Consider the following 16,885-nt stretch of genomic DNA (forward strand, 5'->3'; position numbering starts at 1 on the left):
TATCGATAGATATGTTTTAATGCATTATTTTTGGATTAGTAAATTCGATTCATGGAGTTTTTGCCAACTTCTCAGTTAATAAAAGGCTTATAAAAAACGCCACTCTCTTACAGTTATTTTGTGTTGACCCTCTTAGGGGGAGTCGGTAGGGCATATACTAATAATGCTAAAACTGACCTTGTCCGACGTACCTTTTCACAGCATCTAATAAAAGATATTGCTTCAGTTATTTTTTTTTTACATAGCCGACCAGGTGGCCGAGTGGTTAGCGTGCCTGACTGCGGAGCCGATGGTCGTGGGTTCGAATCATGCTCAGGGCATGGATGTTTATTTCTCTCTCTCTCTGTGTTCTATGTTCTTTCTCCTTTGTGTGTGATTGTGTGAATGTGACCCGCCCTATAAACGGATTTGTGGATGTGTGACGTGGGCGACGCTGCTCCACCTCCGTGGTTTCGCCACAGGTGCCCACTGGGTAACGAGAAGAGGGTAACAGTTCTGGCATTCCTGAGGCCAATGGGTCTACATCCCAAGTGCCCGCCATTAAAAAAAAAAAAAATACATGTTTACACTGTGATAACTTTTAATACATATCTTTGACAGAAATTTTTGTTAAAAATTTATGAACTGAGAACTTTTAATTTTTTAAAAAGCTTCATCATTTTTGAGCAAAAATCTTTCATCACTCAAAAAGTACTCTTGTTAAAGCTAAAGCAGTATCACAGTATGCAACTGATATAGTCTCAAACATTTCCAAAAAAATTCAAAGTGATATCATAAATTGTTTCTTTAGAAAAGGTACATTGAAAAAGGTCAGTTTTAGCATTATTGATACTACCCACTATTGATATATTACATTATTATTGATTATATACATTATATATTGATAATATATTGATTATATACATTATTGATATACCCTACCGACTCCCTTTAAAAAAAGTTGGCAAATTTACCCGAAAATCTGCACATTACAGTCCGTAGTTCTCTACCGCTTTTATATTATACTAGGAGGCTCCGCCCCTTGCTCGCTAACGCTCGCCAACCCCCGAGAATTGCTACGCAATCCTATGTGGTTCACGCCGTGAACCATGGCGAGCTGCGCTCGCTCGCCAATGAACACAATGTTCTAGCACAAAGACATGATATATTATCATCAAAGACATAGTATTTTATCATCAAAGACATAGTATGGTACTTATGTAGAAGAATTCTACCAATGTTCTTATTGGCTTTTAAAAAAGTATATTAGCTATTTAGATTGTACATAATGAAAAAATCAAAACATTAGCTAAATAAGAAACATATTAGCAAAATAAATTATCAAATATTGCTTCACTAATATTCTGCATTTTAAAGCGTGAAAATTCAATGCATAAATAAACGCGAAATATAAAAAAAATTCAATGCATTCAATACAAACACTTAAACGTTTTTTAGACGTTTAGGTAGCTCCCAGTAGAAAAATATCAATTCAACAGCGGCCTTTTAAAGCATTCTCACTTCAATTAATTAATTAATTCCTAATTGAGTTTAAATTAAATATTGTCATGTTTTTAGTGCATGAATCTGAATTGAACAACCTGATAATTCTCACTCTGGTTATTGTTATCTGGTTGCTCACTACGTGCTCTTGCGCGCCGAATCCAATCAATTAAAAATGAAAACTGTTGCCAGCGCGAGAAAAGAAATATCATCGGTTTTATTGATACATACATACATACATACGTACGTATTAGCGTTTTATATAATAAGATAGATAGATTTTGTAGGGTCCGGAGTTGTTGGTATATCACTCAGGGTATGCATTGCCAACTTCTGATCTTTCGAAAATGATATTCTCCAAGTGGTAGTAAAAGTAAAATTGAATCACAATTAAAGGAAGAACCATATTTTTTATTTATGTAAGAGCTTATAAACACACTAGAATATATGTTTAATTTATTTATGTAGTCATATTTAAAGTAAATTTAAACTAAATTTATAAATCCAAAATATAAATTTAAAAAAATGTTTGCTACCACTTTAAATATAAAATAAAGTTTTATAATAAAGCTTTTCGATGATTAATCGACGTTGTTGTGTATCTTATACATTTCGCATGAAAAAGATTCATTTTATTAGATGAGTCTTCTTGAATAATATTGAAAAAAAAAAAAGTCGCAGCACGAGTAGGTCATAATTACGATTTGCGGGAACAAAATATAACTGTCTGTAATAATGTATTAAAAATATAAACATTTATAATAAGATTAGAGACAAAGCACGGTGTCTTCTTAAAGCTAAAATGGTAGATAACAGAAAAAATATCGATTTGGTATCATTTAATATGTACTACCACATTTTCTTCACACACGTGTTTTTCATACGAAGACCACATTTTGTGACCGGACCTTAATGAGTGGACAGGGTATTTACAGGTCACGAAAATTTTCGTGACTTATAGTCCAAATTCGGCGATTTTCGTGAATTATTGACAGAACTAGTTTTTAAGATGCAATTTCTCAAACGAATCCAAAATTGTGTAATAGGATTAAGTTTTTAAAAAGAAATTGTAATTAACAGAACCTACTATAAGAGAGAGATATTTCTTTGAGATTCTCGTCAATGGGTTAAGGACACTGAAAAAAGTTAGAGAAAATCTAATTGGTCAATAATATCATAATAGTTTTTATCTGTCAAAAACAAAACATGCTGTTGCACCGTGGTATATTAATAATAGACAATTTCTAATTATGATCTTTTATTAAGGAAATGACGGTTTTTTAAAACTTAAGTATTAGGCTACTGTTAGAAAATACTCTTTGTACCTAGCAATAAAATTGGTTTTTGTATGAAAAACAGGGGTAGCAAATGTTTTATTTTTTCCCCATTGAATATACATTGGCGCACATAGACTTAAGTGTGCTCTCCTGCAAGATTCAGAAATGCTCCCTAGCTTAAACTTAAATCAAATTAAAAAAATTATTAAGAAAATAAAACACAATTTATCATCATGCACTTTGCACATTTGCTTGTTATGCTGATTGCGAAAGTGAAACTATTTTGTGAAGTTACTGATATCTGCATTTGAGGGAGTTTCTTTAAAACCAGGATGAGTGATTCACATTTAAAAAAAACTATGATTGAAAAATTATGATTTTATTTGATAATGATTTTCATCAGTTAAATTAACTTCTAAAAAGAATTGAATATTAAATCTAATCTATAAATAGAATTTATGCCTAACGTGCAGACATTAAAAAGATTGCCTACAGTGAATGAAATAATATTGATTTTAATTAGATTAGAAAATAATCACGTAGCTAATGTAACTTACGAGAGTGATAAATTCATCATGTAAACTGGCAACATATGGTCTATGTTTTGAATTGCAAAAAATCTCAATCCAAGGTTAAATCTTTCTCTTCGTCTAACGAGTACTTACTGAAAATCTAATGGATCTTTAACATACCGTGGTTTTTACAAAATCTCGTTTCACCCAAAAATTAACGAAAAATGACACAGCTTTATTGACACTATTTTAATGTAAGGTTTGACCCCTGTTCCATCTATAGCATAATTCTGTATGCGTGTTTGAGTTATCGAATTGTTGTGGTGCTCAAAAATAATTGTTAACTTTTTAAAAACATAAATTACATTTTATGATAAAAAAGAATATATATGTGACTATAATAATTTTGAGGGATACTGGACGCCCGCATATTACACTCTAATTTATACTCCATTTAAATACTTACAAAATAAAATATAGCCACCCCCCTAAATTTTATACGGTTTTGATGTTATTATTGAAATCGTTAAAGTAGAAGTAAGAATTTCCTTCTTCATACTTCCAAGCAAGGATTTATATAAAACATCCAGTGATACCAACTGCTCCGGACACGCCAAAATAATTTTTAAAAAAATCGGTAACTAACTATAAAGTAAATTTTGCAAATATTTGACGAATTTTGCTTGCTTTTTGAAAGGTATAGCATGACATAAGAACTATAGAGTGGTGAATTATATAAGCCTACGAATTATTTAGAAATAGTAGTGGATAAAAATCTACTAAACTTAATTTATTAAACCAAGAATCACAATCGATAAACTACCACTTTAAAATATATATTTGCTGTCCGGAGTAAGTTGGCATCTCTGTATTACTTAAGTTACTGTTATTTTGTAAGTGGGAAAAAGTAACCTAATTCTGCAAAATTTTGTTGTCTATTTCAAATACATTTCAGAAAGCAAAAGTATTGTGATCGGGGCTTCCTTAGCCGAGCGATTTTACTAATGTTACTTAGCAATGCACTGTTATTCAAAGGGTTTTTAATCCGTGCTTTGTAATTAGCTCACAAACCTACATATGTGTGTAACAATAAATAAAATATTCAACATTTGAAACATAATTGCAAGTAAATCTTAATTAAATTGTAATCAGTCTATAAACAGAGCTCCTTTCAATCTGCCAAAAACATCAATCAGAAGTTGATATAAATGTAAAAACGTAAAAACAATCTGCCAAAAACATCAATCAGAAGTCGATATGAATGTAAAAACGTAAAAACAATCTGCCGAAAACATCAATCAGAAGTCGATATAAATGTAAAAACGTAAAAACAATCTGCCAAAAGCATCAATCAGAAGTCGATATAAATGTAAAAACGTAAGAACAATCTGCCAAAAACATCAATCAAAAGTCGATATGAATGTAAAAACGTAAAAATAATCTGCTGAAAACACCATTTAGAAGTTGATAAAAACATAAAGTAGAAATATTTCAGTGGTTTCATAAATGTAACTAAACGTTGCAAGTAACTTCCCCGTTCGTTAAAAATGTTGGAAGACTTGATTAAAGTTTAAATTTCATAAAACGTTTCAAAAGGCAACAACTTTAAAATTTAATCAGCATTTTTAGCAATTATAGGCTAAGCTCGAAATACGGCCTCATAAGCTATTTTCCAGTCCAGAGGCTTCGACCAATACCCTTTGACTTGCTCTCCTGTTTGGTATTTTCTTAAAGAAATGAATTTAAAAAAAGCTTGACTCTAGACTCTTTTTTTTTTTTTTAAAATTTAAGTAACAAATTTTAAAAGAAATAAAGGCTTGCTTTATAATTTTAAAAAGTATATTATAATAAAAGTTATTGAAGTATTGCTGGAAACGTTTGATTCCTCATTTTAAAGGAGAGAATCAGTTAATTTGCAGATTAAGCTAGGTAATGTAGGCAATTATACTATCAGAGAAGTCAACTTGCTCCCAACAGCGGATAAGTAAATATTTTCGAATGGTATTTTTTCAATGAATGATTCTTAGTTTAGTTAGTTCGATTTATAGGGTTTTTGCTCCGCAATGCTCTTAAGTAGTTGAAAGCCTAATGTGATACGCCTCTTTGTTACAGTTACGCAACCCCACTGCCTGCTAACTTCAATGCCTAACCTAAAACAGTGCTAAAATTCCATGACGAATGGAATTTTAGCACTGTTTTAGGCTGTTTAGCACTGTTTAGAGGACACTTCACGGCCCAGGTGCCCAGAAAAAAAACAAAATACTTAGGACTAAGACAATTACGCCGTGTTAAGCATTTTGAAAAATTGGCAAATTTAATTGAAAATCTGAAATATTCTGTCTGCTGTTCTCGTTCTTTTAAATATTTTGTCGAATCCGGAGCAGTTGGCACCTCTTTACTATATAAAATCGGAGATGCATATACTATATTAATCGAATGTGATATTTTTTTCTACTATTGCATACCTGTTAATTTAGTCATTGGCTCAAAATATATTTCGTTATCGCTGTCTAATGAAGAAAATTCGTCTGGTGAGCTACTTAACAAGTGATCATGAGCAGCAATTAGTTCATTCGAAGCCATACTTTACTTTAGCTGAAATTATAAAGGTTATAAGGAATAGGATAAAAATTATGGAATTGAATAATAGGATGAAAATTATTAAATACGCGGAATAGAAATAAATAAGTATAAAATTATCATATTGCAAGTATACAATTATTACTGAACTGAACTTGTCATGCTAGATGGGCACCAGAGCCGCAAAGCGGCCCCTATCCCTTCCACCGTCAATTATTTAACATAGTGTAAGTACTTTATGGTCAGCAGGCAGTGTGGCAGCTATGAGAGGGATTCAAGAACCTTTCTTGAGTAAACAGAAATAATGAAAATAAAACATAGCAGTTTGCTTTAAACTATGTGTGGGAGACGCGATGGCTCAGGGGATAGAGAGTTTGCCTTCCAATGAGGTAAACTGGGTTCGAATCCTAGCGATGGCGGGTTGATACGAATTCCGCATCCGGCTTGCACCGACCACAGTGCTGACGTAAAATATCATCCGTAGTAGATGGATCATGCGTTAGAGTCCCCTTGCCGTGAGGCTAACCATGGGAGGTTTTCATGGCTCTCCTCTCCATGTAACGCAAATGCAGATTAGTTCCATCAAAAGGTCCAACTCGAAGGCGAATTTCTCCCAATACTTGATCCAGGAGTTCTTCTGGATTGGATTCAAAATTACAAAGCTACAGAGTTGAACATTAACTGTCGTAAACCCCAAAAAATTGGATCGGTTGGTTGGTAGGTTCAACGATGGTTATAAAATGTGTAAAAACTGAAATATTTAGTTTTATTTAAAATACATGTAAACATCCTGTTCCCGTAACAGCTTGTTGAGGGCCAAAAGGAGCCTTGAGTTTAAGGCTTCAAAACTTTAAAATCCACGGCACGATGTGGTTAGCATTGTGCACAGGTCTCTTTTACTTCCAGACATGCTGGTTCCCATCTTCTGAAACTGCGTGGGCTTCAAACCGTCTCAGGGGATCGAACTCCGGTTCGAGTTCGCTCTAATTCAGTAGTTACAATTTGTTATTTTTCAATTCGTTACAGGATGTTGTGACCACTGGACTAAAAGACACTTTTTCTCATTATTAAAAATATATAAGTACAGCGGGTAAACGATTACAAAAGGAATTATTTCAAATTTGCTATCATTGGATATTTTTTAAAATTGTTTTTAAAACTGTTGTTGTTGTTGATGTATGCCATTAAGGCAGAGTGGGAGCGATTGTTCTTGTTTTCCAGTTGCGCCATCTATGGCCAAGAATTCGACTTCTGCCACACCCATACGTCACACCCGTTTATAGGGTGGACCCATTCATCCACAGATCGTAATTTTGACCTGAATCAGAGAACGATCAATCCCCAATTCAGTACCCCCAGAGGTTTTGATTTGTTATGGAAACATGGAGAACTTTGAGACACGACAGATTTAACGTGCATCAGTCACCATTTACAACACGGGGAGACTTCGGCTGGCAGGGATCGAACCCACGAACACTTGGACATGGGCCCAGTGCCCTACCAACCAGGCTATCCCGGCTATCTTAAAACTTACGCCGTTATTTAAATTATTTATGTCTAGAAGTGATTTTTAATAATAAATTATTTATTGGGTTCTGGAATCATGTTAATGACTGGTAAGTCCAGAGATGCCAACTGCTCCGGACGCAACAAAGCAGTTAAAAAAACGGTAATTAACTACAAAGTAAATTTTGCAAATATATGACTATTTTCGCTTGCTTTTTAAAAGGTATGGCATGACATAAGTTTTATAAAGTGGTGAATAATATAAGCCTGCGAATTATTTAGAAATAGTGGTGGATAAAAATCTACTAAATTGAATTTATTAAATCAAGAATCACGATTGATAAACTACCACTTTAAAATATATATTTGCTGTCCGGAACAAGTTGGCATCTCTGTAAATCTTTAAGACTTACCAGTCTATACTTGATCTTTAACTGGTCTATATTTATCAGTCTATTCTTGATCTTTAACTTAAAGATTGGTCATGTTAAGATTGATTAAACCCGATCAATAAAATCCCCACAATTTGTTAATAACTTTTCTACCACTTTCTTCATAAAGTCGCTTTTGTCACTATTAAAAATATAGTACATGTCCAACGGAATAACGATTGAAATTTTTTATAGTTGTAGTGATATATCAATTAAATTTATGATTGTACGCAGGAATTATTTTAAATTTGCAAATACTGGATATTTTTAAAAATTACTCGCAGAACTTGCGTCTTTATTTAAATTATTTATGGCTAGCAGTGATCAATACCGACTTGCACTAATTTTATTAAACCAAGAATTTAAAAAAAAAATGCATTTTGTTACAACTTTAAGTATGTAAAGAAAATCTCTCAACAAAATCTGAAAATTCAGCATCTACGTACGGAATCATAATCCGAATACAATAAATTTTATTATTAATATTACTTGTTGAGACAGAAACCAATTTGAGTCTGCAAGTAACAGTTAATGATTTTATGAAGCCCTTCGAATACAATTTAGAAGTTTTCTAAATTCAGAGATGCCAACTGCTCCGGACACGCCTAATTAATTAAAAAAAAAAAAAAAACGGTAAATAATTACAAAGAAGTAAATTTTGCAATTATTTTACTATTTTTGCTTACTTTTTAAAAGGTATAGCATAACTAGTTGAATTCTCTCATTACTCATATGTGTTGGTTATCTTAGCATCAGCCCCGCTAGGGGCTCCAACTAATTCATCTGAGTGGAAATAAATAATAAATCGCCGAAGCGCAACTGAAAGGTGAAAGTTGGGGTTCAGTATCTTTTACTGAGAGAAAATTAAAATGAAGTAGTGAGATTGAACAAACAAGTTTGAGAGAGAGAGAAGAGGTTTTGTGGCAGACTGCCTCGCCTCCCTTCGAGGTATTACCCCCGAGCTTCACAGGACTAGTTTAATTATAGAGTGGTGAATTATGTAAGCCCACGAATTATTTAGAAATAGTGGTGGTTAAAAATCTACTAAATTGAATTTATTAAACCAAGAATCACATTTGATAAACTACAACTTTGAAATATATATTTGCTGTCCGGAGCAAGTTGGCATCTCTGTAAATTTACTAATATAAGGAATCGACCTCAAATTAACTACTCTGCGGAAACTAATAATTGGTGCACCGGAGTACCTGGCCAAAAAGGCCACCTCCGTAAATTATATGATTACAAACTGAATCAAAGGCCATTGATATTAAAATTATTTGGATTAGTAAACTTAATGTTAGACGTTCACGCCGGGGTGACCCACCGGTGGGTCACGCTAGATTTTCTCATCGAGCGGCGCACCGGAGTAAAAACTGGTAACAAATAAATTTCATTTTTTAGTTTTTTTCCGGGAATAATAAAAATCCATAACTACCAATTGTTTTTAACGGATGCAATTTTTATATTGAATTGCTTCTTCGCCCGTGATAAATTTCCTTACAGTGAATTGTTATTGTTGAGAATAAATTAACTCCTCCCTAATAATATCTAATATTGAAATAGTACTTCTACCAGTATTTTCTCTTTTTCGTACCAGTATTTTTACTTTTCCCGGCGCGAACGGGTTAAATAATATTGTGGAAGAGAAGATAGAACAGACAGGTGATAACATAAACAATGAAAATTTTTTTTTATTTATTATAAATAAATATTTATTAATTACTTACAATTATTGACAAATAAGCAGTTAGTGATTTGCATTGTTAGTAGTTATATTAGTAAATTGAATCAGAATGAGCTGTAGTAATTCCGCGAATGATTGGACCTTAACTACTCTATGATGACTGTTTTAATATTTACCTTTCATAACAAAATAAAAAAGTGGTAGCGAAATTATTTTATTTTCAACATTTAGTTGAGATAACGTATCAACCATAATATTGATTATTCATATCCACAATGGTATAATAAACGCTTAGGAAACCAGCGTCTTGGGTCAACTGAAAAACTGAGGGTTTCTAAAGTACATTAGAAAATTTATAGTCTTAATTAACCTCCATCGAACCTTCGAGTTTCAGTTAGAATCATTTGTAGGCTAGCTATGGTCGGAATGATTTATATCAAATTCATTAAACCAAGTATCAAATAGTAAAACATGCAGTTAGCAACTACTGAAGAAAAAATATTTTTTGACCAAACTTTGAGACAAATTCGAAAGAGTTTTATTGAGATTTAATTTTAATATTTTTTTACTAATTTAAAAAATTTATAATTGTTTGCAATTTCCATGCCACTCATTATAAACAGTTTTTAAAGTAAAATAAAACAAACAACTTCAAAAAAGTACAATAATGGACGCACTATAGTTTTGGTTCTATAAACAAGGACATTCCTCTTTTCTAAACATAAAAAATGCTTAGACACTAATGAAGAAATATTTGCGTTTTGACACTGAGGAAGGATCGTTATTAGAATCGAAACTATAGTATATCCATTTCTGTACCTTTATTTATGCTCAATTTACGTTTTTTTGCGTTTGTTCTATCATCATTTGAAGATTTTAAAGTATTTGTTTTACTTTTTATTACAATAAAATAATATTTGAACGCCGGTCAAAAAATATAACTAATATTATTAGAATATATATTAGTAAAATAAGATAAATGCAATTACATACCCGCAGAAGTTTTAGATTGTAAGCCGATAGTAAGTTTTGTTGATGATTTCGAAGAAAGCATTATTTTGTATTGAGATAGAAAAGTAGCATTAAAGATAAGAATATGCAGCTTTTGGCGAAGAGCGACTCTCATTTTTATAAATAATCTGCTTTCTTAGAAAGGAAAAAGGAGCGAGTTATCATGCGTTGATACTTAAAAACAAGGTGTATGTTTAACAGACGTTAAATTTTCTTCATTTTTATAATGCTCTACGATATAGTGTATTCGCTATATTTTTTCTTTTGAATTTGCTTTTTGAGAAAAGTTATATTTTTTAGTGTTGTAAATATTTATATTTTATTTTATAATCACTGTCGAACACCCGACCCAATTTTGGGTTTACGACTACTAATGTTCAACTCCGTAGCCTTGTAATTTTGAACCAAATCCAGAAGACAAGGGAACTCCTGGTTCAAATATTGAGAGAAATTTACCTTCGTGGAGGACTTTTTGATGAAACTAAACCGCATTTGCGTTACATGTTGAGGAAAATCACGAAAATCTCCCATGGTTAGTCTGACGGCAAAGGGACTCTAACCCATGATCCGTCTACAGCTGAGAGTATTTTACGTCAGCAATGTGGTCGGTGCAAGCCGGGTGCGGAGTTCGTATCGACCAGTGATCGCTGGGATTCGAACTCAGTTCGCCTCAATGGAAGGCGGACGCTCTATCCCTTGAGCCATCACGGTCTGTGCTTTTGTATTGAGTTGTTCGGAAAGTAATTTCGCTTTTTTTTTAAACGGGACTTTATTGCATTTTTCACTGTCAACTTCACATTTAAGACGTATATTCATTAAAATTTTTTAAAACTGATATAGAAAGGCTTACTCTTGCAAAAATTTGATTGATTCTATGCAGTAGTTTTTAGTTGGTGCGATGTGTATGATGTTTTGACAGTACGCCAGTGCCAAAACTGGATAACAAAATTTCGATCAAAATGCATGAGGATCCCCTATGCCAGTTTAGGCATAAGGTATCATGTTTTTAGCCTATGAAGAGACAATAAAGGCATTAATTGATGCAAACTGGCAAAATGGATGCTATTCGCGAGATCGCTCAGAGATAAAATCTGTTGAATTCGACAGTTCGTAATCATTTTTAACTCTTAGTTTTATACTCAAAGCTGGACTTATGGGTTTAGCATGTTTTTATGAAAAGAAATTTTTGCCGTCGCAATAGACGTTCGTGATTTGCTTCTTTAACGTCAAGAAAATTATTCATTTTTGATACGTATTATCACAGGAGACGAGAAATAGATTGTCTACAGTTTAGGTCTTTACAAAAATGAATAGACGGTAATACCTTTACTTTAAACAAAAAAGTAAAATAACACCTAGATCAGTTTTTTATGAATAAAGAGTAAACATTTATTTTAGGAATAATGCTACTGCAGAAAGAGTGGCAAAAGTTACTGGACCAAAATGGACTATATAAAATTCAAAGAAAATCATCTTTAAATTTCTTAACCGAAAAGGAAAAAAAAGAAACGAAATTATTTTCCGAGCAACCAAATATTATACTTAAGATTCGTACAGTGTAAATGTGCTTTCACAAAAAAATTAATTATCACCTTCTGTTACCCACCACTGTATCTTTGAAAATTCTTTTGTGTTGACTTCAGATTCAAATAAAAATATTTTTCTAAATAATATGTATTGTAGAAAATAAACTTTTTACTTGTGCAGAGCAATTGCTAACAATGAAAGACTAATGCTTCCGCAATATTGTACTACCTAACCCCTTGGGGACGGGAGATTCAGAAAAGCATTCGTACAAAATCAGAATCAAGTTGTAATTAAATAAAAAACGGTAACTTAAATGTAGTCGTTGCTAATTTGACAGACTTACTTTGCTTTTACTTTAATTATTGTTAGTTTAATCACATATATAATCAATGTTAATTCAAAGTATAACTAAATAGTTTTATTTTGAACAAAGTAATGGTGAATTAAATAAATCAAAAAATTATAACTCCGCCCACAAATAAACTGCTAAAGAAATACTTTGATTACCAGTTTTATCTTCTTACGCTGATTGATGCGGTTTTATGCTGTCACGTATTTGTGACAGTCGGCGCGAAAGGGCTAATTAAAAAAATGGATTAATAAATTTAATATTAAACTGTTTTGGTTTGAAAAATTCGTATTTTATTGCTAATGTATGCCGGATATTTACTATGAATAGTTTCTTCAAATATCAGTGCGCAAGAAATTACAAGGGTTGGACAAAATTATGGAAACCCTTCTATACAAACTGGATGTAAACATTCTTTCTAATTGCAGCAAATGTTTTGGCAGATTTTACATGGCAAATCTGTTGACACAGTTTGAAAAATCTTGCTTGACGATTTTAGAAATGATGTCCTTATTGTGCATTCAAAGTTTTCATCGACCAAAATGAGAGTAGGAAGTTGAAAAGTTTTTTCCCCTTCCTTCTTTAATACCATTGTAATTTAAAAAAGAAAAAAAAACATTCTATTATAAATGTTTATAGAACGATTTCAAAATCGCTGATATTAAAACTAGATTTTTTTTTTTAAAAAAAAAACTTCCTCTTCTCATTTTGGTTGATCCAAATTTTGCAAATGCAATGTTTGTAAATGACATCATTTCTAAAAGCTCCAAGCATAATATTGCGAATTGTGTCAACAGATTTAACTTGTAAAATCTTTAAAAAATTATATTGCTGCTAAAATAAAGATTGCTTACACAGTATAAAAGTGTTTCCATAAATTTGTCTAACCCCTGCTTATGCAATGAGAAAACTTAATAATTATGAAGCAACATCGTTTTAATAAATTTACAAACTTTTCACTAACATTCATATTTTTGTTAGCATTCAATATTTCACTAATTCAGTGAAATTCTAAAACCAAACATAACAGCATATAAAAAATTTCTAAAAAAAAAAAAAAAAATAGTCAGTGAGCTTATAAAGGTACTAGAAAAGCATTTAACTTCTCGCCTACACAAATTTGACTTTTTCAGTAGTCAACGTACAAGATAGACTGGTGGTCAAGTTACCAATGTTTTGCTCCTTTTTATCATAACGGGTGAATTCGGTCCTTGATAAAAACCCTTGTCAACTTGACAAGCTTCCCTGCATAAAGATTCCGCGATCAGTAATATTTCTCATGGTAGTTTACTTTTGATTTAAGTAAGAAACAATATTTATCCCGCAAGCTAGCAATAATAAGACAACATCCGAAGTAATTCTTGCTTATTTAATTCAGTAAATTAAATAGAATGTAAAATCATTTTAGCCTAAGTCAACATATGAAGGGATAGGAGCAAAGAGGCATTTTCAAATTGCTCAGGAGAATATTTTTAAGAGCGTATCTCTATAAAGACAATCAGATATTTTTGCGCTGTTATCTATTGGAAATCCCAGAAGCGTGTAAAGTGCCGATCTGGAAACGATAACGAAAAATTTTATATAAAAAAGGTCGCTTTCGGAAAAAGTGTGCTTTATCACTATAATTCCCGAAACCTTTCCATATCAATGAATTATACTTATTTTCAGTTCGCCTCATACCTAATTTGGAGATATTCGCATCTTCACGTACTTTAAGAACGAAGCAATTTTTCCGTTATGAAACAAAGATATGATATAAACGTATCAAAAAGATTTCAAATATTCTGATATGAATGTGAAACTAAAAACATTCCAGGAATTACGAATGACAATTATTTATTATGAAAGATAACACTTTTACCTGTCGCAGTTATAAATCCTCTATTGATAAATATTTTTAAGCTTTTTTAATCTATAACGGAAATTAACGGTTCAAAGTATTATCATAGCATTTTTTTTCCTAGATCAGGAGTTGCTGTTATACTAAACTTTTAAGGCTATGTCTTTTAGAAATTCAAAGTGGTGATAGACACCTGTGACTATCACAACTCGGGGACAGAGAGAGAAATGAAAAAAAAAAATTAGCTACTAGTCCTAGGACCAGTAACCATAAGATATTACAAGTCCGTTTACATGTCCTTATTTGATTTCTTTTTTTAAAAAAATAAAGTTTGAAAAGTGAATTTATCTGAAAAATTACAATGCAGAAAATGTGATATGTTCACAATCATAATTAAATATATTATTTCGTGACAAAAACGCAAGCCAAAACAAGTTACCATTTCTTTACATGGTCCCGAGTCAAATTTTAGTGGTCCAGGACCAACGGATGGTTGTCAATTTCAATCTGTACAACTAATAAAACTTAAAAGTATTGGAAAATATTTTACTCCATATCCTTATTTTAAGAGAAAATTAGCAAAAAAATTATAATCATTCGTTTCAGTAGACTACTTAAACACATTTTATTTCGAAAACGGTGTCTTGATACAAAACTTAACTCCGACCTCTGCCTTTGCAATATGATTTAGTGTATCTACTTCTAAGTCCAACGATGAATGCTGAGCATCTCCTCAACTGTTCAGTTCTCACAAAGAACTGTATCTACTACCGATACTGGGAGGCCAGAGACCTTTTGTTCAATTTAAATTCTTGATTTAATTTTTGTGTTTGATGTTTTGTATATTTCATCTCTTTCTGTATTTCTCTTTTCTTTTGATCTCTGTACGGCGTTAGGATAATGTCTGTATCGCCTGCTGCATTGGAAATAAAAAAAAAAAAACTTCTAAGTCCAATCGTGTTCAGCTTTTAATTTTAGAACCCATTAGGTGATAGTCACTTTCAAATTTATTAAGAGATACAGCTCCCTACAAAAGTCAAAGCCCATAGCCTTCTTAAAACTAAAGTGGTATTAAACAGAAAGAAATATATTCACTTGGAATAAACAAATAAAAATAAAACAATTTTTTTAGATAGGTTTTTCATATAAAGACTATTTTTTGTGGATGACCATTAATGGGCAAAGCCTGTTGTGTTGTATTGATCTTTTGAGGATATGGGAAAGGAAAATTTTGGGGAAGATTTTAGATGCAATTTGTGAGGATAAAAAAAAAAGATCAGAACGGATAGGTGTTGCCAGTATTAGAAATGTGATATTAGTATAAATTAAAAAAATTAGATGATCCAGAGAAACGGCATTAACCTAAAACTTCGCAAATTTCGAAGGATAATTTTCTGCATAATGCTATAATAAAGAGTTATAAAATAGTATTTAGGTTTCAAGTCAAAATTGTTCTAAAGTTAAAAAATTTAAGAGTATTTTTTTTTATTTTATTCGTACATTTATTTACAATGGAAAATTGATAGCTATATACTTATCCAGAACTTTTTATCTCAGTTTGAAATTTATTTTTATTTAATAAAAATTTATGACAGTATTTTTATTGATGCGTTAATTTCTCAGGCAATTATGGAAATTGACAAAAATATGATAAACTATTTTTTCATGTATGTATTTTCAACATTATTTCATAAGCAGAAATGATTACAAATTAAATAAAAAAAATGCACTTAATTTTTGAAAAAAGGCAATTAACTCAACAAAGATGTTAAAACTTTTATTAAAATTTTTTTAATAAAAAAAATGCAGGGTTGCGAGAAAGAAACGTTATTGCAAGAGGCAGAGGCTTAAAATTTGCATTAATTTTCAATTTCAGTATGAAACTGGAAGAAAATGGAGCTAAAAAAATACTGTATTACTAGCATACTAAAATATAGAAGAAAAAAAAACATAATAAAAAAGAGAGCGGTTTTTAATTTTTGATTATTAAATTTAAACATCAACTAACCATTTAACTCATAGACAGCAAATTGAAAAAAAGGCCTCATTTTATATATTTTCTAAAATTATGTCAAACAAATTAGTATAGCTTAAGCATAATACTGTCCAATTTTTATTAAATTTAAAACAGGAGATAAAATTTAATGCTTGAAATCTATGAAAATGGTAATGTGTTACAGCATAATCCCAACTTCGAAAAATTGACAAAAGTTAGAAGTCTATTCAGTGTCGGATTGGGAATATGGGGTTCAAAGTGGCATTTAAATAGGAAAAAAAAAACTTTTTTTAATTCTTCTAGAATATTAAAAACTTACTGATTTCGTTATTCACAACTTTGATGAACAAAGTTCATTAGAAATATTATTCTTTCTTTAACAATTTAAATATTTTACGTTTCATTTTTAAGAACTTACTTTTTCAATTGACTTGGTCAGTGTCAGATTTTAGAACATTGAATGTATTGAAACAAATTATAGAATTACTTTTGTTAGTCTATAACAGCAGCATCTGTAAAACAGATAACAAGAAATTTTTTACTTCAATTCATAAATACAAAATTCAAGAGTCATTATGCCTTGAAATAATTTTATTTAATATTTTAGAGATCTCTCTTGTTTGAAACAATTATTGGGAGGGTCCCCTGGGCTATAAAACTATTTGCACTAGGCTGAAATACCGTTCT

At 31.4% G+C, this 16,885-nt stretch overlaps 1 protein-coding gene across 5 annotated transcripts in view; it reads right to left on the reverse strand.

Moving 5' to 3' along the window:
• Positions 1-10,616, reverse strand: part of LOC107440144 (dynamin-1) — an 83,673-nt gene extending 73,057 nt beyond the window's left edge. For 2 of the 5 annotated variants that reach the window (XM_087151974.1, XM_087151972.1), the window contains exons 1-2: positions 10,469-10,554; positions 5,737-5,866 (exon numbers count right to left, since the gene is read on the reverse strand). In XM_087151974.1, the coding sequence (XP_087008100.1) occupies positions 5,737-5,854 (118 nt within the window). In that variant the 5' untranslated portion in view covers positions 5,855-5,866; positions 10,469-10,554. Of the gene's footprint in view, positions 1-5,736; positions 5,867-10,468 lie in introns of all 5 variants that reach the window. The other 3 variants (XM_087151971.1, XM_087151969.1, XM_087151977.1) reach the window with 2 other exon arrangements.
• Between the last annotated feature and the right edge of the window lie 6,269 nt (positions 10,617-16,885).

Source organism: Parasteatoda tepidariorum, chromosome 9 (assembly GCF_982258835.1).
Source record: "Parasteatoda tepidariorum strain Cologne lab strain chromosome 9, Ptep-v5.0, whole genome shotgun sequence".
NCBI lineage: Eukaryota > Metazoa > Arthropoda > Arachnida > Araneae > Theridiidae > Parasteatoda > Parasteatoda tepidariorum.